This window comes from Engystomops pustulosus, chromosome 4, assembly GCF_040894005.1.
Source record: "Engystomops pustulosus chromosome 4, aEngPut4.maternal, whole genome shotgun sequence".
In the NCBI taxonomy this organism is placed as follows: Eukaryota; Metazoa; Chordata; class Amphibia; order Anura; family Leptodactylidae; genus Engystomops; species Engystomops pustulosus.
This window is the reverse complement of record NC_092414.1, coordinates 161025631-161052017: the sequence shown is the minus strand read 5'-3', so window position 1 is coordinate 161052017 and position 26387 is coordinate 161025631. Positions and strand designations below refer to the sequence as shown.

General features: G+C 38.2%; 1 protein-coding gene across 1 annotated transcript in view; it reads right to left on the bottom strand.

The window, feature by feature from the left end:
- The window catches only part of ADAMTSL3 (ADAMTS like 3), a 332874-nt gene that overhangs the window by 13410 nt on the left and 293077 nt on the right, over window positions 1-26387 (bottom strand). The window contains exons 22-26 of the mRNA XM_072148344.1: window positions 21032-21159; window positions 19213-19341; window positions 5800-5982; window positions 1916-2032; window positions 964-1176 (exon numbers count right to left, since the gene is read on the bottom strand). Of these exons, the coding sequence (XP_072004445.1) occupies window positions 964-1176; window positions 1916-2032; window positions 5800-5982; window positions 19213-19341; window positions 21032-21159 (770 nt within the window). The remainder of the gene's footprint in view (window positions 1-963; window positions 1177-1915; window positions 2033-5799; window positions 5983-19212; window positions 19342-21031; window positions 21160-26387) is intronic.

The following is a 26387-nucleotide window of genomic DNA, read 5'->3' as shown; positions in this document are numbered from 1 at the left end:
ACTATTTTCTTTTCTACAGGTATTTTTTTTTTCAATTTACTTACTAATTAGTCCAAGTCATTTATTTCTCCATTGGAGAATTTGCATGAATCATGTTGATAATGTTTTAGCAAGAAACATATGCAAGAGTGAATATGCGGGTAGTTTATTGCTAATGGGAACAGATCTATGCAGGCTCCAGCTAAAACTCTGGTCTTGATAAATGTACAAGAAGACTGCAGTTGAGAGGTGCATGTAGTTAGCGCTTTGTTCTGCGAGGGTGGTGGAGTGAACTACTCCTCACATAGGGGATAATTTACTACAATCTGAAGCCCTTCTCTAGCATGTGCTGACTTGTATTTGTGATAAATGTCCAACTAAAACCATGAGGAATTAAAAACATTCATCTCAGCATAATCGGGGCTTTCGAAGCAATTGCAGACATCAAGGTTTGGGTACAGTATGAAACCTGTAGTAATTTATTCTGTGGCATATTGAGAACACTAAATTATTGCTTGTACTGTACAGAGTTTGCTATTTCTATTTATTTTACAAATTTGTACAAACTCCACACATTTATACAATTTAAATGAAAAAAAGAAATTCCTCAAATTTGTTTTATATTTCATACATAAATTTGAGCATTTGTTTGCAAGCTCCAGTTCTTTACCCAGGGTAAAGAATATACCCCAGCAAGTCCTCGCCTAGGTAAGCCTCATATTTCCTTGTATGTTTTGCTACAAACCAGCGCTGCCACCCATTACACACGTGCAGCACTGTACCGCTCCGTACACAGGAAAAAGATATGGATATGTACCATATTTCCCCGTGTTATGGCCCATATGTCGAATATCTCTATGGAGAGGGTAGTGGTCACCCCTCCTCCTCTCCTTGGCTCTGGAGGTATGCCCACCAGTCTTTGGCTCAGCGGGCATACGTTTGTGTGAATATGTCCTAAAATGTCCAAAATATATGTGGCCTCACCTTCTAAAGAAACATTCACCCAAGCAGACACTATCCTTGAATCATTTGAAGTCCAGCATCTGAGCTCTCCAGAACTCTGCTCTGACAAAGGGTTGATTTCTAGAACCCGTCCAGAAACCAGAACACGATATTTCAAGTCCTTGATCTCTTCAATTGGTTGCTTCCTTAGAAACCAGTGAATAGTATTTTGATGGGTTGTTTGCACTGGACAGCCTACAGAAGAACCAGAAATATTATAATATTATAACACTGATTTACACAGTTCATTCATTAAAGAAACAATAATATACATTTTGCATATCCCCAATACTAGAATGTCTGATCAATTAAAAAATATAACACTTTTTTTTAAAATATGTACCGAATTGCTATATTTTATTGATTTACCACTCAAGTCCCAAGGGGTGTATCTTATTCGGATGAGTCCCTGTGGTCAGCATTGTTTCCGGCATCTTACTCATTCCTCCCTTCCTTGGCCAACTTCATCCTCTACTCCCTTTGAGTACATACACCTGCGCAAACACAACCCAGTATAAGTCATGCACAGTGAGGTTTGCGTCCTCCACTGACTCCCTGTGAGCGCAAGGCTTCTCCTCGCTCATTGACTTATGTTGGGTTGTGAGAGGGAAGACGTGGGAATTCAATGGGAGCAGAAGATGGCGTTGGACGAAGGGAGGGTTGAATGAGGGAGATGCTGGAGATGTAAGCATCTCCCTCTTGTGACTCTCTGCTCCTTCTGAAAAGTTGCTTGGTAGGCAATAGTTAACATTGCTATGGGAATCTGTAATTAGGTGTATTAGTGAAAATCTGCTAAGGGAATCTGCAATAAGGTTTACTAGTTAAAATCTGGTGACAGGTTCCCTTTTATCACAATTACACCTGAATTTTCTATTTCAGTAAAATTAGCTCAGAATGTAAAATACTAGAGATTAGTATGTAAAAGGAGATTTACCAATACGTAAAAGGTCTCCGAGTTTACCCACAATGCTAGTTCCAACTGTAGATGCCATTAGAACTCGTCTTTTGGCTTTCCGAGTCTGTTCTTCAGTTGGGCTGTACATTTTCTTACCTAAAATGATGAGATACAGGTCAACTCTTTCAGCTAGAAAGCCTATACATTATCCACAAATACAATACTTACTTACACACAATAGAGAGTTAGCTGATCCCTACGACAGAAATGAGTGTTGAATGAAACCTTTTTGTACCTTTTGTGTGCTCACTATATCCTACTACATATACCAGCAGTTAATATCAACCTAATTATAAAAATTCTCAGATATAATATATACTGTGCACATATCCTACAAGGCTTAGTAAACTGTGGTAGAATTGTTAGCTGAAGAGAAGCTAATTTTAAAATGACAACAATATGGTCGCACAACTGCAAAGAAAACACAACTTCAGTATAAGATAATATAGGACCACTTTTATATTGGCTAGTGTAAATTCAACTATTTGTCCAACAATTTTAAAATACCCTGAAGTACATCCAGGTAAAATGACTTAATTGTGTTTTATTTTTGCATCATTAAAGGGAGTCTGCCCCATTAAACTACTAGCCACCTCAGGAAAGGCGCCTAGTATGTCAGTTACGTCATGGTGATCCCCCAGGCTCAGAAGCTGACCCTGGGCGATCACCAAGGGATCATGGCAGTATGAGAAATTTGGGTTCCTTCGGTAACAACTGGGATCAGAATAGTTGTTTAACCCTATAGATTTGCAATCATAATGACTGTGGCTACAATAGGGCAGTACCCGGTACTTACCTGGACGACCGACCACCTCTGTGCCAGGCACAGGGGTACCAATCGTTTATATGGCAGCTCTGGGGTCCAATGAAGGAGCCCAGAGCTGCCGTCAATAGATGCCTGCTTTCAGCAGGATCTAACATCAGTACAGTATTGCAGTATATTACTCTGAGCAGGTGATCAAATGATCACTTGTCCTTGTCCCACACTGTGACAAAATAAAACAGAAATAAACAAAAACGTGCAAGTAAAAAAATTATTAATTAAAGAATTAAAGTCCCCTGGTGCCCCCATTCCATGTAAAAATCACATACAACATAAAAAAGTGAAAATCACCACAAAAACACTACATATTGGCCATTACCAAGTCTATAACAATGCGTTCAATAAAATAAAATTGTTACTGAACTGGCACAGTGAATGCCGTATAAAAAACTTGCAAAAGTTATGATATTTTCAGTTTCAACCTAATTAAAACAGAAAGTGACCAAAAAGTAACATTTACCCTGACATGATACCAACAAAAAGTACAGCTTGTCCGACAGAAAAACAAGCCCTAAAACGGCTCTGTAAACAAAACAACAAAAATGTTATGCCCGTTAATACAAGGTGATGCAAAAACAAGCAAGTTCTGTATTCTGCAATACAAGTGACCCATAAAAAACAATATAAAGAGCGTAGCGCTGCAATCGTGGTGACCCATTGAATAAAGATAAAAAAATTTTTATAGTATGTTGAATGGTCGGGAAAAAAAAGCTAAACACCTTAAAACCAGAATTAATTTTTTTCCTTATCCCCAAGAAAGAGTTAATAACATGTAATCAATTAGCAATTGAGTCCCTCTAAAATGTGTACCTGAAAAGTGGATCTAATCACGAAAAAATAATCCCCCATATATCCAAATTTAACAGTGGAATACTACTCTGAAAGGCGCTCCTTATATTGTATGGCCTGTCATGTGCCCATACAGCAGTTTATCACCACATATGGGGTATTGGCAGAAGAAATTGATCATTCTTTGTGGAGCTATTTGCCATATGATCCTTTTTGAATGTTTCATTTTGGGCCAAATTAATGTATTATCTAAAAAAACTTACAGTTTGTAATTTGCACTTCCATTTTGAAACACCTGGGGAGTTAACAAACTTCTTATAGTTGGTTTTTCATACGTTGAGGGGTGCAGTTTCTAGGAGTTACAGGGTTTTACTATTATTTAGACTCAAAGGACCCCTGTAAATGTAGGTTTTGTCAATTTTCATAAAAATGTGAAAAATTGCACCCAAAATTCTAAACCTCCTAACACTCCAGAAAAATGAGAGGAGGCATAAAAAGCCATGCCAAGCAGACATTCGGGAAGTGTTAGTTATGAAGTGATTTTGGTGCTATGTCTATCTGCCTGAAAAGCAGAGAATTTAGAACTTTAAAATCATACAAATTTTAAACTAATTTGAAGTACAATGTGTGACAAGAAAACAATCTCAAAGTACCCTGGATATGTTAAAGGGTTTCAAAGTTATAACTTCTTATAGTGACACAGGGAAGATTAAAAAAAAACCTGCCTTGGTCCTAAAGCCCTAAAATGGCTTAGTCCTGAAGTGGTTAAAATCTGGTGACAGGCTGAGTTTAAACTTTAGCTGCTATATGCTCAATGATGTGTCATGCTGATAGAGAAAAATGCTGTGTAACCATGGAAGGCAACTACTTGGGGTTGAGTAAGACTGCCTTGGGCCCGGGTTGTATGAATATTATAGCCTCTCCAAGTTCAGAAATCAGTTCCTACATATGGTGCTAGAATCAGGCCCCTTGGGGAATGGAGAATGCGTCCCTTCTACCTGCTTTTAAATTGTGGTTTCAGGACCTTTGGAGGACTTTCAAAGGTCCTGAAATGGCTCTTTTGTACATTTGTATTGAGAGCAGGTAGAGATGTACAAGGATTTCATGGGTGAAGGTCCTTCTCTGTATAACATTTGGTGGGTGGTTTGGATGGTCATGGGCCCCCTAGAAGGCTTTGGCCCTGAGCTACTGCCCAAACTGCCTATATTATAATTCACTACTGGCAACTACTGCTTCTTGACAAAAGACTCTGTCACATGCTACATCAATAAACCAGAAGTGGAAACGGACCTGACATTCTGATTTTAAATATGCACCATTTAAATTCATGGATTTCTTGCAATACGTAGGATGAAACCTGCAGGGAACCCACAGCAATAACAAACAAAATCACGACTGTGTGGACTTTTTTAAGATTTCGAGCAGATGTGTAATGTATATGTCCAGTGTGTACAGGCAGTTCCCTACTTAAGAAGACCCGACTTACCCGACTCACAGATGACCCTTAGTTACAAACGGACCTCTGGATGTTGGTAATTTATTGTTCTTTAGCCTTAGGCTCCAATAATCAGCTATAACAGTTATCACAGGTATCTGCAATTAAGCTTTATTGTTGAACCTGGTTCTTATGACAATCCAACATTTTTTAAATCCAATTGTCACAGAGACCAAAAAGATATTTCACTGGGGTTACAGTTATGAAGTATACAGTTCCGACTTACATACAAATTTCATATATGTTGGAATCCATTAGCATATATATGGATAAAATGTATTACACAAAGCTTTCTTTAGCAGGAATAGGTATATCTACCTAATATCAGCACAAAGAACTTTAAAACAAAGAACCAAAAAAAAAATACTCAGTTCCTGGAAACATTGTCAAAAAGTTTGTTAAAACTTGATGAGGATATGCAGATCTAAAAAAAGAGTTGACCCTAAACTTTAAAAGGGTTGGTTAGGATTTCATGAGCTTGCACGTGTACAGTACAGGACAATACCAGGATAATGAACCGCAAGGCAGAGCAGACAGACGTCATGATTAAACCACATGCTGGACTAAAGGTTACAATTTCCAAAATAACCCAAAGCTGCCTTTTTTCATTAAGATTAGGAATTTCAAAAAATAAAGGCCCAACATTTTGCTACAGCTATTATTTCTCAGGAATGCCATAAAAAGTGATAGGATTATAAAACTTCACCACACACTAGCTCATAAGAAAAGAATGCAGAAAGAGATCTTGATACGAACCAGATAAGTGTAGAGCAGACATCGCTACCGTTTTTCCAAGAGCATTTGTTGCAATGCACATGTATGTTCCTTCTCTGTCCTCTGTGATGTTTGCCAGCAGTAGAGAGCCATTAGAAAGCACAAATGTGTTTTCTGGCATTGGGAAGTCTTTCTTCAGCCAATTCACTTTGGGATATGGTGATCCTAAGGAAGAGAAGAACAAGAACTGATGATATGTAGTCCTATGTAATGATCCCACCATTACTTAAAAAACATGTTTAGTACAAGTTGTCGCCAAACCTGGTCCTCAGTTCCCACAGCCATTGTACCTGATAGGTGTCTCCAATTTATGCAACAACTCTTTATAGGGACAACAGAGGCCATGAGACACATTAGATGTATGTACTGGAAGCATTTCCTTATACATACACCAATGGTACATAGTGAACACCATGAACGTAGCCTTAAGTACGGTAGGTCATTCTCTTTACATAGGTGTTCACCAAATGCGAGCAGACCACCTGGTAGGCTATTTAATACTGATGCTGGCACATACTTTAGTTAGGCAAGGCGATCATTAGTTTAGCTAAAAAAATGTTTTACTTACATATGAAAATAGCCCTCCGGTGCTACCCTACGTCGTCTTCGGAAGGGAGATGCCTTTCGATCTTTAATTATTCCCGCCTCCTTCGCATGCGTGATAGGTGCCGAGAGCTTGGTGACATCACGGCTCTCGGCACCTATAGCGCATGCGCAGATACTAACTCTCACACAGCCGGCCGGCGATAGGTGCCGAGAGCTTGGTGACGTCACGGCTCTCGGCACCTGAAGGAGGACGGTTACAATGAAGGAGGCGGGAATAATTAAAGATCGGAAGGCATCTTCCTTCCGAAGATGACGTAGGGGTAGCACCGGAGGGCTATTTTCATATGTAAGTAAAACATTTTTTTAGCTAAACTAACGATCGCTGTGCCTAACTAAAGTATGTGCCGGCATCAGTATTAAATAGCCTACCAGGTGGTCTGCTCTCATGATTTTATCATGTGAGCAGTGGTAGGTTTCCTTTAAGGTTGGCAAGGCTAAAATTAGCTAGTTTGACCAATGCTAAGCTAATATGTATCGACTTTACTTAAAGAGGTATTGCGGGAATATGATACAAAAACCCACTATCCTGTAAATAAATGGAAATAGCAAAAACTCATTAGTCAAAAAATGGAGCTTAAATAGTTTGATTTTATGATTTACAAAATGTTACCGGCTTTCTAAAGCAGGCAGAGTTATCACCAAGATGTCCGCCACTGGAAACTACAAGTCCCATGATGCTTTAGGTCTCAGTAACCCTTCCTCCCTCTTATGCTCTAATGATGTAACAGACTGTCCTGGTGACATCTCACCATAACACTGGCCATACTGGATGCACTGCAACCAACCGACAACAGCCAAACATAGTGATGATCACATGACCTTCCCAAGCAGGTGCAAGACATGAGATGTGGACATGTGACCAGCGACCATCTTCTGTCCTGTGTCTGCTCCGTGCATAGAAAATCAACCGACTGATTAAAGGGCCAGTAGCATTTTAATTCTTAATTACAGTCTATGTCAGCAACATTTTTTTTGTATTAGCTTATATTTTAAGGGCTCATCTGTATACGAATTATGCTTATTTTTGGAATACCCCTTTAAAGAATAGAAGATTATTGCGTTAGTCTTATATTTTAATGTGTTTTTTGTACTTTCTCTTTAACTTGTGCTTTTTAAACATCCTGTGCTTCCAAAGCATCTTCGGCCTTCTCAATAGCCTATTTGTTCTTAATATCCTTTGCTTTGTTCAGACTCTACAATACACCTGTTGCTACTTTCATTTCTTTCTCCCTTGTACCCCCTGAATCCTATACTTCTTAGAGAAATATAAAGAATTCTTCTAGGTTATGTGTTATTTTATATACCTTTTTCTTTAACTGTTGTCTATAAATAGAATTTTCTAGTTGTCTGAACTGTGATTTAAACATGGAATTTTCTAACAGAAGGCGGCATGATATGAACGCATTGGATAGACCTCTTGATAGACAGGACATAGTTGTAAGAAGGACAAGTCAACCTTCAATAAGGATTTTTTTTAGAACTTGGCTTTTAAAAGTTTTGATATGAGCTGGCAGTTTCTGAGATATTTTTTTGACGTAGAAAACAAAAGATCCTTTCTATGAATTCTATAAACCTTATCCAAGAGCAACTTGGACTGGAAGCTCTGTTGATATTTATACCACATGTGTTGACTGAAAAGCATTTGGCTGTAAAAATGAAACACAAATCAGACCTCAAATGTTGTAAATATATCTCAGCTTCTGCAACGTGGATCCACTAGGTGATGACTTAAAAACCGGACAAATGTTATTACCAAATGTGAAAACAAAACAGCATTTAGATTGAAGGGAACAGGAGCCTTTTGGCTGTTGGTATGATTAGTGAAGAACTGCAGAATTACATTTGCTCAATTCACATTATATTGAATAATGTGAATAAAATGACTATTGGCAGGTAAAGACAAAGATGGGTAATAATTGTCCTTACTTTCTAACAGTTCATCATACAGGAATATCCTAATTTCTCTTTAGTAAATTCCTAGCAGATTTGTCTTTCTTGTGTATTTAAAATGATAAAAGTAATACAAAATGGCTGCAAATGTGGACTTGTGGAATCTGGATCTGTGGCCTGTGCTAGGTCCCATTGTTAGTTTGCATTGGCTAACTAACTTGATTCTTAGTCAACAATTCATAGTCTATTATTTGTGTGGTAAAAAATGGGTTAAATGTTTTAATGTTTTACATATGGGGCACCACAGCAGCAATTACAACTAGTCAAAGTGGCATATAATATTTTCCTCTGCAGTTCAGACTTCCCATTCACTATAATTTTTTATCTTCTTATTACTGTGTTAAAATTAGGCATTTTTTACTAGACTATAAGTCCTTTTTTGTCATTCAAGTCCAAGTGTTTTTCCTGTTTCATAGTGGTGTTAGGCTATACCACAATTTACCATTAATGATTTTTACTGTGTTAAAAATTCCATTTAAGTGCAACACTTTATGGATCTCATTCTCATTGAATAATTCACATATGGCAGTTATAGAATGATTTAATTAGGTATAGGATTTTTTGTTAATAGGGAATACTACTGCATCATCTACATTTTTATTATTTTCTGACAAAAAACTTACAAGGGCCTTGGCAATAAGATACTTGGTCACTGAAGTTAACATCTGATAAATATGAAACAAATTATCTTCTGAGAACATACTGTACATGTTTATGCTATCACAGGAGAGAAGATACACTGCTTTACAGTCACCAGTATGGATAGACGCATAGATCGTAGAAAGAAGTAGACTGTAAGACACGGTGGTGCACACCTAAACCGATGGTAAGAATCTCATAGAAGAAAAGAGTAGCACTCACTGATGTGGTCTCAACCAGGCAGGTACATAACATTTGGACAATGACTGCGGAAGGTAACGGACCATTTTGCAGTATTAAGCGCTTTTTCAAGACTCTGACTTGCCCGTTGAATAAAAGATTTAGACCCCGTCGGGGATTTCGGCTATGATGCTTACATGGGATAATGGCATATTCTGTATCTATGTGCAGAGACTCCATCAGAATAAATGGCCAAAGTGAAAGTCCATAATAAGCATAACGTCCCCATCCATACTTTTAAATCTTTGCCCAGACCCCTTTAAACTTCCCTTCTTCCATTTCTGTCTGTTTCTGCTCTTTTCTCAGCTTCTTTGCCTTATTGTTTATTATTATTGCGGTTTGACAGCCTCCTTCCTAAATTGTGTTGAGAATATTTGGTTTTCCTTTAAGGAAGATTTATTTATTCTTGATATTGAACTGCCGACAGATTTGGACTGTAACATTTTTGTTGGGCAAAATATTTGTTTGCTTATATGGATATTTTTCTCCCCATGTTCTTGGTGCTTATTTTATTTTTGTTGTGCCAAACTTTTGATGTTTCCATTGACTCCTATGTTCTAAATAACTGTCTGTAATTCTAACAAACAATAAATTAAGAAAAATAGAGTCATAAATGTTATATATTTAATATATAAACAATGCCACATTACATTTGAGGGAATTTATCATTACAATTTGTTTTTGACTTGGTTGTCTATGTTCAATTTCATTTTTGTTTTATCTGAATTCATGAGAGAGTAAATGTATGTTGTTGTATATGTTTTTTTTTGTTTGTTTGTCTGATAATATTGCTTATTTTTGCGTTTGTTGCAAATGTTCTCTTTTTTGGTGCACATGTCCCTCTAAGGAGCAGTTGGTCTTGATAAATTTGGTAGTAGTTTTTGTCCGATTTCTACGCCGGGGTTGACTGGAGTCATTTTGCGCCAAAACAATATGTGATTCCCCCTTTAAAAACAAACAGAACAATGCCTACTTCGTGCAGCTCCTCCGTTATGGCATTTTCTGTTCTGAAAGTGTTTGACACAAATCTATCACCAGAGCTGAAATGGGCGGAGACAAATATCTGTCAGTCTATGCCCCCAGACTGTGGGCAGTTAGCTTGCCCACAGATCCCATGATGCCTTGTGTTCTCTCCCAAAGTAATTTAGCACTGGCATTAGCATTGGAGGGACTGACGGGGAACAGAGAGATCTCACTATGCTGTCTATGCACTGTCTTGGACACATCCAGCTCTGCTACATACACTGTCACATGACCTCCTCCTCTGTGAGCAGGGAGCAGCAGCTCCTCCCCTCTCATGAAACTGATAGAAAAACAAAGTGTAAACAAAGTACGGATTCACATGGCTTATCAGGCCATGGAGAGAAGGCAGCCACTGCAGCTCTGGGGTAATCTGAGGGGGATAGCAAGGAACCTACTGAATATAGGTAACAAAGATAATAGTAATGCATAATAAAGCTGTTTTACATCACACGAGCTATTGATTTGTGGAAAATATAACAGTTACTCTTTAAAGTGACTTTTCACTGTCCTATGTTCATTTAGCATATTGGAAAGTTTCAAAACAGCATTTGTACCACAACATTGCCAAAACAGCACGAAAAATAGACAAAAACCCAATGATAAATTCCCTTATTGACTTTATAAAATGACTTTAGTGAAGTTTTTTTTGTACTATAAAAAAGTGAGAACCATTGGCAGGAGGTAGAATGATAAAAAAGCCACTCATCTATGAAACCACAGTGTCAAAAAGCGGAACATTTCCAGTATTTCCACAAGTTTCCTTTGGAACATAAATATATCTTAAGTACTTAGAAAATGTTGATTTATTTAACAAAGTTATTGCATTTGTCAGTTTATTAGTTTGGCTTTCATGGAGAAACGTATATTTTTGTAATTTTTTCTTGTGGCGTGTTTGGTCAAATAGGCATTTTTTGAGAAATAACATATAGGATATATCTAGGATGCAGATATGGAACTTAATCTTTAAGCTTTAAACTCAAGGAGTTTAAATATAGTTAGAAAATATTACATAAACACGTAGAGTGTATTTTACAGGCATTTAGGAGATCCCTTCAAACAGGCAAAATGGAATTCAGAAGACGATAATGAATACTTAATGCTCCTTTCCATTTCCTAAGAATCTTGCATAAATAGAGGTGTTTCACGCTATCTGACAAAATGTCTTTTATGTAGTGGCATCAGAAAAACTTAGTTTAATGAAACAGACAATTTGATCCAAAGAAGCCTTGTTTGTGTCCAACACACTGAGTAAATTATTAAAGAGCGGTTTATCCCTGCAAAAATATTATTCCCTAATGTTCCTGTAATCTTGCCAAGGTCACTGAGAGTTTAGCATTAGAAAGTCTAACTAGGTAAATTTTTCACACTAAATGTGGGTACTAAAGCTATTTATAAAAAAGCAGCACGTGATTGCTATGAGTTCAAGCTCGTTTGATAGTTTCTACTCGGTGTCATGTATATGAAATTAGGTTTTATAAACCTATGTTTATTTTTCTCAAAATCTATACAGGGTAGGTAATTAGACAATATATCACCATAAATATTAAATACAGGCAGTCCCCTACTTAAGGACACTCGACTTACAGACAACCCATAGTTACAGACAGACCCCTCTGACATTTGGTGAAGCTCTCTGGATGCTATTACTATATTCCCAGACTGCAATAATCAGCTGTAAGGTGTCTGTAATGAAGCTTTATTGATAATCCTTGGTCCCATTACAGCAAAAAATGTTTAAACTCCAATTGTCACTGGGGACAAATTTTTTTTTGTTTGGATCTACAATTATAAAATATACAGTTTCGACTTACATACAAATTCAACTTAAGAACAAACCTCCAGACCCTATCTTGTATGTAACCCGGGGACTGCCTGTACTATGAACACTTTTAGGTGAAATTTTCTACATTATGATAAGTGCACTACATCATTATGGTCTAAAACCATTTCTTTATTGCGTTTTTTTAAAGACTTGTGAAGAGGCTTATTCTTATCCTCACTCGAGGCTGATTTTCTCTTCTACAGGAAAATATGACAGAGGAGAAACCTAAGAGCTCAGTGTGTACCTCTTATCTGTATTCTTCTAAGTGGTGAGAAACTGTCAGGATTTTAACCTGTGTTCTGGTGCCTGGTTCTGTCTCTACTTGTTTGCTGAGCAACTCAGCTAGTTGAATTGTAGTCTGCTGGACTATTGTGTTGAACCTACTTGCAAAACCCGACACCTGCTTCTCCTGATGAGAACCGCCCTGAGTTTCCCTTGATTGGTCTGCCTATATATATATATGTTCTCTGACACTTCCTGCTTGTGTTAGTATTGTGTTCAGTTTACTGAGTGCAGCTGGTACACCCAGGAGACCTCATTGCTGGAGATCTTCTTCTAGTTCCTCGGAACATTACCTTTCCTGACTGCAAGTTGTCTATCTATACTGCACCTTCAGCTCCTGAGATTTACCGGATTATTACTCTGGTCTCTACACTCCTGTTCAGGACTGCTACTGCAGCCCCCTGCGGGCTATCCGTGTACTGCCTCCAGCCTCCTCTACCTTACCTGACTACTGGACTCCTGCTCCCGTCCCACAAGTAACATGACAGAAACACTCATTGAAGTTGAGTTTTAGCCGACTGGCCAAAAAGCAGCTTAAGTAAGTGTTTCTAACCATTTAGGACACAGTTAAGCAACACACAAGACTTCAAGCTTTTTTTTTTTACACTATTTCTCTGCAAAAGGTAAAAACAGCCTTAACTGAGAGTAAAAAGAAACATCTACACAAGAGAAAGGAATTTATTTTTAGCCTTTCGTAGATACATTGGAATTATAATACAAATTGCCCTAAAAGTTTGTCTACTTGTTTGTTTAGTTCTTACTATGTCAGAAATTGATATAATTTAAAGGAATGAGATCAGGAATGTCAATTGGAAAACACCGATATTTTCCAGCAGTCAGTCCATAAAGCCCTTGCAGGGTCCTTGTCTGTATTAAATTTTGGCCAACACATACAATTTTGTAAATACAATTTTGTACAACCTATAGGTCTAAATATTGACTTTGAACTAAAAAGTTTTTTTGTAAATAGCTAAAAAATGTTATTTTTATAATTTTTTATTCTTACCTTAGGTATAACTCGTTTTTTGAATGTCAGTTTGGCATCACTTTCTATGTAGTAAGTTATAGTAGATACCATCAGTTTAGATAATGTGCTTTTCTTTTTATAGGGGTTGGCACCTTGTAGGATTGTATTCAAATCACTGGCTTGCATATGATTGGTAGTTTGAAACATTCTAGCTCAGCCATTGGCTGGATTAATTATTTCCTATTGGTTGAGATTTAAAAAAATAAAGAAGAATATATACTTACCTCTATTGGCATACTTACCTCTACTGTAAGATGCAAAATATATATTTTTTACTAGCGTATGATATACCACCGTTTGCTAGGCACTATAGAAAACATTGGTATATAGATAAAAGTAATAATAGGAGTGGAATATATTAGTCCTATTATTGTGCATTTTTATAAACTTCCCCATTGGCTATATTCAAATAATCTATTAATACAAATCGTAATAACAATAATTGATTATTGGTACGTTTCAATTTCCTGAAAATAAGACGCTGTGTGACATTTTATATATCAAAGGAGGGGGAAGAGCCTCATGAGAGAAAAATGATTGGCTACTTGAACAGCAGGATGTTATAATTATGCTGAGTGAAAAAACTGTTAAACCTATTAAAGTAAGGAAACCTATTAAAATTACTATATTTTTGTGAATTGATTTTAGAATTGGCTTGAAGTATTTTACAAAATTTGAGTTTTATATGTTAGATGAGTATTTAAGAATATGGGAGTGACACCTATTCCATGTTCTGGTAATAGTGAAACCTAGTTCAGACAACGTGTTTATTGGCGTCCAGATGATTTTACATTTGTGATATTCACATTTTTAATGCTTGTTTGTGAGTATAAAGAGAGTGAGTACAATATTTTAATTGAAGATCGATTGTGATCACCATGTGCTTGAATTTATTATAGTTACTCTGAAGACGGATGCTGACCTTCACTTGTAATTGCAGGTAGAGCTTGGTGTGAACGGTGTTGGAGACAAAAAAAATGCATCTTAATTCTGAGCTTTTCTCTTATTTCTTTCATCCTGGATCTGGTTAGCAATACTACACCATCGGATTTAACTTCTATGGAGTAGAGCAGCTATCAAATTTATTTGACTTTTAAGCTTCTTGGGAACCAAGCATTGCGAATGAGGGGACCCATTCTGTTCACTTTCTGTTCTACAGTTTAAGGACCTTTGGAGGGCCTGTGTATCAAGGGCCACCAGACATGCATGAGGATATCAGGGCAGTATGGAAATTGAAGTATAGTGAGGTGGCCATGGTTCTCTACAGGCCTTTGGCCCAAGGTTGCTGCCCAATCTCCCACATTATAATCCACTACTGGAACTATGCCAAGTAGCGTGCGGGACTCCCATCAATTGTACTGTGGAGTTAAGGAGATATACAGCACACGGACCCTTTGTCTGTTCTCTGCCAGGAAATATCATTGCATACATATATGAATATGACATATTTGTAGTCTGTTTATTTTCACCTACCCAACCATCACAGTGGTTACAGTTTGCTCTCAGTAATCAATAAACCCATGTCTCATAGTGAATACTAGTAATACTAACAGAGCAGCAATACCTTACCAATAGTTCATGTAGAACACCGTGTGCCATGAATAAACATTAGAGGCGCTCAATGATTTGCCTGTTTCTGCCTTTCATCAATCTTAAAATAAAACTTGTCAGGGTTACTGCACTCCATGGCACAAGGAGGGTTAATAACATCACTGGGATTCACTTCGGCTAGTCATAGACATTCTTATACTGTGATCATTTTTGATAGCGCATATTTTTCTCCAGGAAAAAAAAGGCTTTGAAGTTAGAATCTGAAGTTAACTGAAGTTAAAATCTCTAAGGGAGTATATATTTTTGTACTTGACTCGTGAAAGATGGCAGAGCTCATGGTGGAAGAGAGATTAAAGAGATGTTGATAAAGTGTAAAAAGAGAAGACAGTAACTGTACAACTCAGCTTTAAAGTGGAGAGATATTGCTTTTCTCAGTAGGGAATATACTAGATTTCCTTGAATGCTTAATAGAATATAGTGCTAAAAGCCATTCAGCATAGAGCAAAGGTCACATAAATGTCTTGCACTGCATAAAGGAAGCTGTTATAGCTAGGAGCCTATACTTCATATAATAATAGTAAAGATGCAAGCAGTTGTACGACAAGTAAGGATAGTTTAGTCTTAAAGGACATCCACCACCACATTTAGGGGATAAGGGACTCCTGCTGGCATGTAGGCTTAATAATAGGTAGACACATGCTGTAGATATTTTCAATGTAGCACAGAGAGGAATGAAAGAAGATAAAACCACTATAGAAAATACCAACATCACATGCACTATTGCTACAGCTTATCTACACCTCCTACCTGGATGGAACAAACCTAAAAGAATCTTCAAAGATCTCATTAAGTTGCTCTATATTATTGCTGTTTATGGCTATGAGTGTCAGGAGTCGGGATAGTGGACCCACTGTACCACCGCAGACGATGACGTAAGCCAATACCTGGGAGCGGAGTCTAAGTGGCACCCGGTTTTCACCAGAGCTCCACAGACGCGACTTTGTGGCGGACCAGGCAAAGAGTCGTGAGGCAGAGTCAAGGACAGGCAACACAGAATCAAAGTCGGGGAGGTAGCGGAAGGTCAGGTCAGGCAGCACAGGAGGGAAGTCAGGAACGGAACCGGGGTTACAACAGGAATTCAGCAAAAAATCACAAGGCATATAGACAAAAGCTTTCTCTCAAGCACAAGGCACAATGATCCCGTGGAGCATGAGGGAAGAAGTTGGCTATTTATAGATTGCTAGGTGACCAGCGCCAATTAGCGGTGCGCTGGCCCTTTAAATCTCAGACGGCCGGCACACGCGCAACCCTAGGAGGCTGTGACATACGGGCTGAAGTGAGGAGACTGCCGCTGCACCTGTTGCACCTGTGAGGGGGCACAGGGAGATACCGGGTGCGCCTGCTATCCTGGACATGGGTCGCAGGTTAACCCGTGACAATGAGGCTGCTATAAAGTATATCACTAAATGCTGTTACTAGAAGCATCCCATAATTATAAACGTACAATAAAAGAAAAACAAAATCTACAATCAGAAACTAACAGATTAGAAAAAAAGTGACACATTTCAGGTTTTAGGTTATAGTCTGGTCACTATAAATGATAAATGTAGTTAATAATAGAAGTATGGTGGTGTGATGTGCCTTGGGTATGGATTTTGACCCACACATTTCAAGGTTCCCAGTATAGCACAGATTGATGTCGTACATTAGAGCAATCCATCAGCTGTATAAAACTAGTTACATAATGCTGCACACATCTGGAAGCCAAGTGTTTCTCCTCCACCTAATGACTCTGAGCAGTGTATACATGCCTAATGTAAATCCAGTCTCTGAACAAGGCTCCTGTGTGTTGATGGGAATTCACATCAGAAAACATTAAGTATGTAAGCATATTTTTATGTAAAGTGTGCACGCAACACAACTCCAGTAAATGTTCAGCCCCTCCTGTACAATGCTGAAAGCTAACATCTGTTACTACACAACTTCTAAGTGGGGCTAAAATCTTGAATGATAGTTTTTTTTAACATGTATTAGTATGTTGTGCTGAAGGATAACTGGTGTGTAACTGCATGAAACAGTCCTATCTTTCTTAAAGGTAAAACATGACGCTTATATTTTCTCCAGAAAAGTTTTCTTACTAGCAGCACCACCTTTTTACACATTCTACATTTTAAGGCCATGGACGCACATCCACAATCGGTGCAGATTAGTAACACAGAAATCGTATTTGTATAACAATTTTTCTGGTGACAACTTAATTGATGGGAATAATAATCAAACAAAGAAAACGTTTTTTAACAGTTTTGCTACCATATCCATTTCATAGGCAAAACGTATATATTAAAAAAGTGAATGAAACTATTTTTGAAAAGAGAAAACTCCCACTTGTCGATCTACAAAGGTATGCCTGGCAGCTTCTCACATACACACGCATGTTTGCTGCAGCCAGCCAGGCATGTGCTGTCAATGAGGAGGGTGGAGTGAAAACAAAATGACAAGTGTTGAAGTTTCATATCCTCCCTCACTCCCCATTTACTTATACAAATTAGTTTCCTCTACTTACAAAGTAACTTTTTCCATAAAAAAATACTCAAGAAGTTGTACAGTCCCCCAAATGGCAGCAATAAAAATGTTGGCTTATCCCACCGAAAGGACACGTAACACAGGTGCTTACAGCAAAGGATATTGAAATGGAGGCAAATTACCAGAAATATATGAATGTGATACAGAATGTGATACAAGACATTTTATTTCTCCAAAAATGAATTGGAAAGACAACACGTTTCGGGGGCAATCAAGCTGTCCTTTGGACCTGATGAAGGGAGAGGATTGTCCCAAAACGCATTGTCCTTCCAATTAATTTTTTGAGAAATAAAATGTCTTATATCACATTTAGTAACGCCTCCATATATTTCTGGTAATTTGCCTCCATTTCAATATTATTTTCTATCCGGGTTAAGCACGACTCTAGACACCAGTGGACACTGCAACTGTCAACAAAACAGGTTTCCATATTATCGCATCATAGGCCTATGGCTATTTGCTGGATCCTTCTGATGTAAATAACTATCACAGTGGTTCTCAACCTTTCTAATGCTGGGACCCCGCAATACAGTTCCTCATGTTGCGGTGACCCCAAACCATGTACAAGAATATTGTATTCATGCCAAAAAATGCAATAAAATCATGGCTCCGATGGCTTTGGGCGACCCCTGTGTTTTGGTCATTCGAACCCCGCCGGGGTCACGACCCACAGTTTGAGAACCGCTGAACTACATAATAAATATGTGTTTTGTAACTGCTTGTTATTGCGCACTGAACATTTTTTCTATATTATCAAATTTGCACCAGAGTATGACAAAGATGTTTGGCGTACAAAAATATGGCAAAAATGTTTCTTTACTTAAAATTTTTTATTTTTTGAAGCTATTAAAGGGGTTGTTTGGTTTTTCCAAAATGTAGACAACCAGCCTGGAGGGCTTTCAAAACAAAATATAAGTAATGCTCACCTCCTCCATTGCTCCCGTTGTCCCATGCTGCCATCCATCAGTGCCATGCCACTGTTTGTTTACAGAGGAAGGCGCTACAGTCCCACAACTTCTGCTCACCTGGTACAGAATTAGATTCAATGGAGTACCAGCTGTACCACACTGGGCAGACGGTCGTGCCTGCTTCTTTAAACAAACAGGGGTCGGCACTGACAGGTGGAGGCGCAAGACAATGGGAGCAATGGAGGAGGTAAGCGTAACTTTTTTTTTACAGCCCCCACAGGCTGGTTATCTATTTTTCAAAGCCCGGACAACCCCAGTATAACTTTAAAAAAACGATACAAATTTATTATCTACGTAATTACACTGACCCAAAGAATAAATTGGACATTACACTGAAAGCCGTTAATATGAAGCACAAAAGAAAATGGCACAACTGTGTTTTTTTACAATTGTTGTGCATTTTTCCAACTTCCTAGTAAATAGCATGGAATATTGTTAGTAGAAGGTACATTTTGTACAAGTGTACTAGGAAAAATTAAAAAAATGTTATGGCTTTTGGAAGTTGGAGAATCAAAAACTGAAATTCAAAAACAAAAAAGGGCCAGGTAATTAATGTAGGCTATAGATTACCAAAAATACATACTCAGCTACCCAAATCGGTGAAGAATTTATCATGTGACATCGCAGGTTTACATATAGTGAAACAGGATTTACCTGAAGATGTGTTATTGGTCAGTATGGACGTATTGGCTATTCTGTCTTACCTTTCACAGGGCAATCCAGGGTTACATTCATTCCTTTTCTTGTCACCAACAAGTCACCTACAATGGCCATAATAAAGGTACCATCAAAACTTGTGATGTTTCTTCTGGAGGACTGGATCACAGGAGGTTCTAGATAAGATGAGGAAATTATAATAACTCAATAAAGATGGGTGAGGCCAACTGTTTATGGAAAGTTATGTGTAGTAATGTAAAGATACTGCCCCCTTCAAAGAGGAGCACCAACAATTGCATAATGGCAGTGGGGCTCTTACTGTATGGTGCAGAGGGTCTGTCTAGGGTTCAAGTGCTAGCACAAATTCTGTACCTATAAGGGCAGTTACAATCATAGTATAAAATAGGACAGATAAAGTAAAAAAATAAAAATAACATGGTGTAGTTTGATTAGACAGTTACCTGTGTTATCGTTTAAGACTGTCTACTCTTACTTTGAACCTCCTATTACTTGGCTTAGGTTTAAAGGGGTATTCCCATTTCAGCAAATTATGTTTATTGTTTGTATAATAAAGTTATACGATTTTCCAATATATTTTCTGTATCAAATTTTCACTGTTTTCTAGATCTCTGCTTGTGGTCATTTTATAGGAAGCTTCTATGTTTACTTCCAGTGGATAGAAATCTGACCACGGTCACACAGGTGCACAGCTTGTTAATTTCCTAAAAAGTAATCAGAGATGTGTGATATAAACAATGAATCTTTCTACAGAATGACAGCAAGCAGAGATCTAGATCTAGATCTGTGAGGAATTGATACGGAAAGTATATTGGAAAATTGTATAACTTTTCATTATAAAAACAATAACATTTATTTGCTGAAATAGGAACATCCATTTAAGCCATAAAACGATAGAAATGATATATTATTATGATATTATGATATTTAATTTCAAAGCAATCTACATTTATGTTTCTCATGCACATTGTGAAGACATTCACTATATATTATAAGACTTTTTAATTGTAGCATTGTGAGATTTTGAAAGGCTTTGATATTTTCTAAGCAGAAGAATACAGAAAGACTGGTATGATCTAGAAATCAAGATCAAAGAGGATTTAATGCTTTATAATGGTGCTCATATGTGCGATAAAGATCCTACCCCTGCTTCTCACAAGATATGTCTCTAATGTCATCATTATTATAATAGAATGAAAAAGGCTGAGATCTAATCACATCTCATAACACATACTATGCTTTCATCGCTATCATCCTCATCATCATTTATTTGGATAGCGCCATGATCTTACATATTAGGTAAAATTGTTTTTAAAAAGTTACCATCGTTAATAATTATGAACAGAAATGAACAGTACAATGAATGATTCATAGTCTATGGACAATGGGAAGACAGCATTAAATGTAATAGAAATGTTACAGTAATATTATTCCCCAATAACAGTGCATACACGATATGGCAATACAGGCAGTACCCTACTTAAGGACACCCAACTTACAGACAACCTCTAGGTAAAGAAGGACCCCTCTGCACACTGTGACCTTTATTAAAGTTCTCAGTCCCAGGCTGCAATGATCAGCTCTAACGTGTCTGTTAAGATTTATTGATACTGGGGCAAAAATTTTTTTCTGGATCTACAGTTATAAAATATACAGTTTCAACTTACATATTCATCTTGTACGTAACCTGGGGACTGCCTGTAATGATACGTCTCAATTTAACATCTCAAACGCTATGTATATATAGTAATGAATGTGTTTAAAAATTGATATTCATGATCAATAAATGGATCTCCCTGTATTACTTACAAGGAAACCAAACATAATAATTGTATTCCCACAATGTACCTGCAAAATACAAATGTGAAGTTTCTACATCGGATCCTCGCTCATTTACCGCTGTACACTGGTACGTGCCTACGTCTTCTCTCCCAGGACTGTGTATGCGCAGCTTACCACTATTTTCCAGGAAAATCCTAAGGATAAACATAAAAATATAACTTATTTGGGATCTTATGCAAATAAATGCTGACAGATATAACTCCAAGCCTACCAACACCTATAAATGTAAGTCCTAGTTTAGCAATCACAAGATTTCAAATGGAAAGGGGATATATGTCACTATCAGACAATTATGTTACTAGATTATCTCCTGCAGGGACTCTAACATGGCCCATCACACTCCTATAAATACAGTATTGTGTAGAGCCATGTATAAGCTTTCCACACATAACATTTTTCATGTATTTTAAGTGAAAATTCTGTTTTTATATTTATGCAAATTAACTTCTTCAGTGCACCAGGAGGTGACCATGGCTGCTGGTACACCAGTTTTTTTTATTTCCACATCTTTCTTCTGTAAAATATGTCAGTTATTGTCCAAGTGGTTTGTGATGGTTGATAATGAGAAGCATAAAAATAAGGAAGGTGCACCAATAGGCATGATCACCAAAAGCTAAAATATGTAAATTAGATATTTATTTATATATACTGTATATATATATCTAATCTATATTTGATTGTCACATATCAAGATAATGCTGTTTCACAATGTTGTCTGGGTTTGTAGTGAACTGTAATTTTTGAAGGCTTTGTTTAGTATGTTGTATGAAATTAGTTTTCTGAAAAATAGAAGTTTTTAACCAGATTAAGAAGTAGTGTTAGACTGGGGTTTCTTGGGCCCACCAGAAAAATATTTTGGAAGCTTAACCTCTTCAAACCTTATAAATAGACTGTAGTAGCCTATGTATTAATCTTTCTTCTGCTAAACCTCTAGTGCCAAGTATTGGGTTCTCACTGGAAGATCCTCTATTACTCTGGGGGGGGGGGGGAGGGCACTCCAACACTGTATAAATATACATTTGATGGTTAAACCAGCGCTAATAGCCATATAAATAATTGTCCTTTTGATGACAATAATTCAGAATTTCATGGACACAGAAGGACAGCTACTGTATTGTAGAAGACTGAAATACAACATGTGACTTTGGTACCAAGAAAGCTTTGGTACTGAGAGGCTTCTGTCATCCATTCTTACATAGCTGTATCCTGGACAGAACCATTCATATTAAAAGTACCAAGTACAATTTATTTCGGGTTGTAGAGTATCACGACATTGGACACTGAAACCTGAGCATCCAGTTTGTTATTATTGTCATTTATGTTCTCAGTCTTCTGGAATTGCTGGTACTAAATCTTGTTGTCTGGAGGCTGAGAAGGGAAACCAGTCTGTCAGTTTAATGCCCCAACCTCTTTGTATATGAGGTGTAATATTTCCCCACAGAGCACTGTATGTCTGGGTTCAATACACTGCCAAAAACCCAACAAATCCTAATCTTATAATTCTGAGCAGGGAGAGAACAGAAGAGAGCCGTCAATCATCACTCAGGGACTTTCAGAGGGATTCTGTCCTGGCAGAGGATAAATATTGTGTGTCATTTTAAAGCTACCATGTGGCACAGTAAAAGAGAAATTAACCAAATCTCTAGTGTGTCCCTAATACAGAAATATGCACATAATGCCAGAACTCAAAGCCCCAACAAGGCCTGCCTAATTTTTAAGATCCGTTTATGAAAATATTTGTAAGAGAGTTTTTGGTATTCTGCATTTATTCACATGGCTCAAGGGATGTATAATGGAGAATTCTTTCAAGCTAAAGTAGTCTGAAAGGAGGATGAATATAATAAAAAGAAACATGCAAAAAGGACATCAGGAATCCTTCAGGGGCTTAGTACATTGGCTTAATGCTTATGACTAATTGCTGCCAAGCCTAAGGATCGGGATTGATTTCTAGCTTAAGTTTCTATTCTTATATTGCCCACATCTTGATTTTTTTTAAAGCTTACTATATAAGAGTCCTCCATTGTATTTTATGGGCTGAAAAGAAAATCAAGATGTGGGAATGAAAGAACAGAAACCTACACCAGAAATCATATACTGTGAGTGGTAACCTGTAAACCCAAAGTATACTGGGGAGATACACAGGGGTATTGATTTACATCCCAAAGTCCTGGTATGACTGGTATATTTGGAATTTCTTAACACATGTTCTCATGTGCTACGTGGGCTATATGAGTGAACCCCTTTAGGGGTAATCTGGACACTCTGTTTTGGATAATCATAACCCAGTATTTATAGGGGTTGACAGGGATTATATGGACACCAAGGTATGTAAATATAACAACCTCCACTTGCTTTCCTTTTGTGCTCCGGCTTAGGCCCCATGCACACAACCATCTGGGGGATGTACGTGCGGCCACAAGTTTGTGGCCGTACATACGTCCCCCATAGAAGGCTATGGTGCCCGGGCTGGGTAGGTATAGCCGCAAAAAGATGGAGCATGCTCTATCTTTGGCCATATCGACGGCCGTGCAGCTACTATTTTCTATGGAGAGGGGCTGCTCCCCCCTACTCTTCTCCCAAGGGCGCCGACTTATGCCTAGATTCATGTACATGAGGCCTTAGCATGTTGCCTCCCATCCGCATTGATACAGAGGCTCCAGCAACCAGGGATTGTACTAGTGTTTGGTCACACTCAAACTTTTATGTGTGGCAAAATGGGGATCCTTAGCATGGTCTATTTCAGGTCACTCAGTGATAGGCCTGAGAGACTTGGAGAAACTTAGCGATGGATCGCTCTCCTGATGACATCAGAAGGAGGGACGCAGCGACTATCTAAGCCAATATGATGGCGCACATACTCTGATTGCTAACGTAAGTGGTGGGACTTTGCTGCATACTACCAGTGTGTCCTCTACATACACCATTAACAGCATAATAGCGTACTCTTACATTATATGTCATTAAAGGGGTTATCCGGGTTTAAAAATTTTTTTATGTCCGGGCTGGGGAGGGCTATTTAAACATAATAAACATGTACTTACCTCCTCCGGTGCTGCCCATGTCCCGCGCCGCGGCCCGTCTTCTCCGTGCGCCGGTTTCATTACACCGGTGCACAGGGAGCTTCCTGCCGGCCGGATGCTCCCATGCGCACCATCTCCCAGCGCTTACAACGCTGAGAGATAGGGACGGATGGGAGGAGCTGTCCACATCGCGGACCGGAAGCTCCCTGTCCGCGGCTTCCGTGCCCCTGTTTGTTTACAGGGGCACGGATCGAAGTGACCGCGGCGCGGGACATCTGCGGCGCCGGAGGAGGTAAGTCCATGTTTATTATGTTTAACTAGCCCTCCCCAGCCCGGCCATAAAAGAAAATTTAAACCCGGATAACCCCTTTAAGGTGGTAACTGGCAGGCTGCAGCTATTAAAGGAAATCTACCAGCAAAATCTATCATGGGACACTTACTCATAGATACAGGCACCTTCACTGTGGTAATCTTCTTATATTTGTTATCCATGGCCTCCTTCCTTCTAAAATCAACTTTGAAATTATACTAATGACCCTAAAGGGTCGTTGCTAGAGCCCCTCCATGATGTAGCTTAACAAACTGTTACATTCTGCAGGAGAACTTCCCCATCCCAATGTGTACTGAAATGTCCTATACTGCATTGAGATTACAGATGAACGGGGCAAGTGCTGAGGGAGAAGAAGGGGGAGAGACAGTGTAACAGCCTGTGAAGCCAGAGCTTGGAGGGGCCCACAGAGCTCTTCAGGCTCATTAGCATATCCATATCTTTAAATTGACATGTTATCTTTAAACTTATTTTTTACAAAACTATACAGTAATGTTGTAAAATTGTACTTTCAATCCAGTATATGTGTGTAGTGAAGTGCTTATTCTGGATGAGAGACTGCAGGGAATGCAGATGCTTATTGATTTATATAGTAACAGGTCAATTACTAAAAATCTTTCCTTCCTACTTCACCTCCAGGACGTGCTGTAATTCCACCAGATCCAGACACATCAATATAACTGTTATACGCATTGTTCTCATGAACATATGTGAAAAAAGAACAGTCAGAGAGAACAAGTTTGGAAACCCTACAAGACTAGCGCTCTTCCTGCAGCTTTAAGCCATGGGCTCATAACACCTGCTATAAGCCATGTGTGACCCACTGATTACTAAAAGACATTTTTTTCATGCCAGCATCCAGGATTAACCAGGAAGAATGTGAAAGTGTGGTCCTTTCCCTCATTGTTAATAAGAATACTAGGCCTACCACAAAATGTAAAAAAAATGCTCCCCTAGCCTGGAGGGTAGGACTGGATTAGATAACATTTTCCATCCACCTGCATATTGGTTACAGGGGTAGTTTGAAAAAGAATGTATTTTTGTTTTACTTTTTGTGAGTGTAAAAGATGATTTTCAATGCTGTATCAACATTCTTCTTATGAGAAGAGTGAACTCTATGACCCCCCGAGCCCCCACATTTACCTCATTTGCTACATGGAAGACCTGGGAAAACCTGTTTATTCTTCATCGCAGAACCATCTATTACTCTTGCTTAGGTCATAAACTATATGGTCAGTGGGGATTCACTGAAAAGAATTGGGTATTGGGTACATTGGATAAAAGTAAAATATAGCTTTTATTGATTTTCATTAACAGCAGGGAAACACAAAATTTACTGCAGAATCCATGGGGGCATATAAATACTGAAAACAGGATTTGGTCAGGGGAAAGTTCCTAAAGTGATGTATTGTGGGTCTCTCCCTATGTGCTTACAGGTGTGACTAATGCAACCACATTGGTCTTATTGTGTCCAGAGTCTATTAAGAGATCAGACAAGCAAGGTAGGAAAAGGGCATCAAGTAAGCCCCAAAACATAAAAAGGGTGTCTAGTGAATTGGACTACAATATATTTGTGAGTATAGTCTCACAGCCTTATGAGCTGAAAGTTTCTATGCAATTAGTTTCTGGAGAGACAGAAAAAGCTATAGACTAAATTGGTGATAAATCAACTAGTTCCCTAACTAGCGGCAGAGTCTTGATGGTGGGCTCTGGTCCAATGCCCTAATGGTGGATGCCAGTGTTTGGTGTATGCCACCAGCATTGCTGATTTCCTGTACTTATAGCAATACCCGGCCAGTCTCTACCATCAATGCTCTGTATGATAAGGTATGCTATCGGTAAAACCCTAGACAGGACAATGCTGAACTGAATTGTACATTTAGTTAAGTTATAGTTTCAGTGTAACAGGTCTTGTTATATTACTGTTTCTGTGCAGTAAACAACACATCATTTAGTAACTGTAGAAGGTTGGGAAGACCACAATCTCATTAAAGACAAGGTACTGTGATAGTCA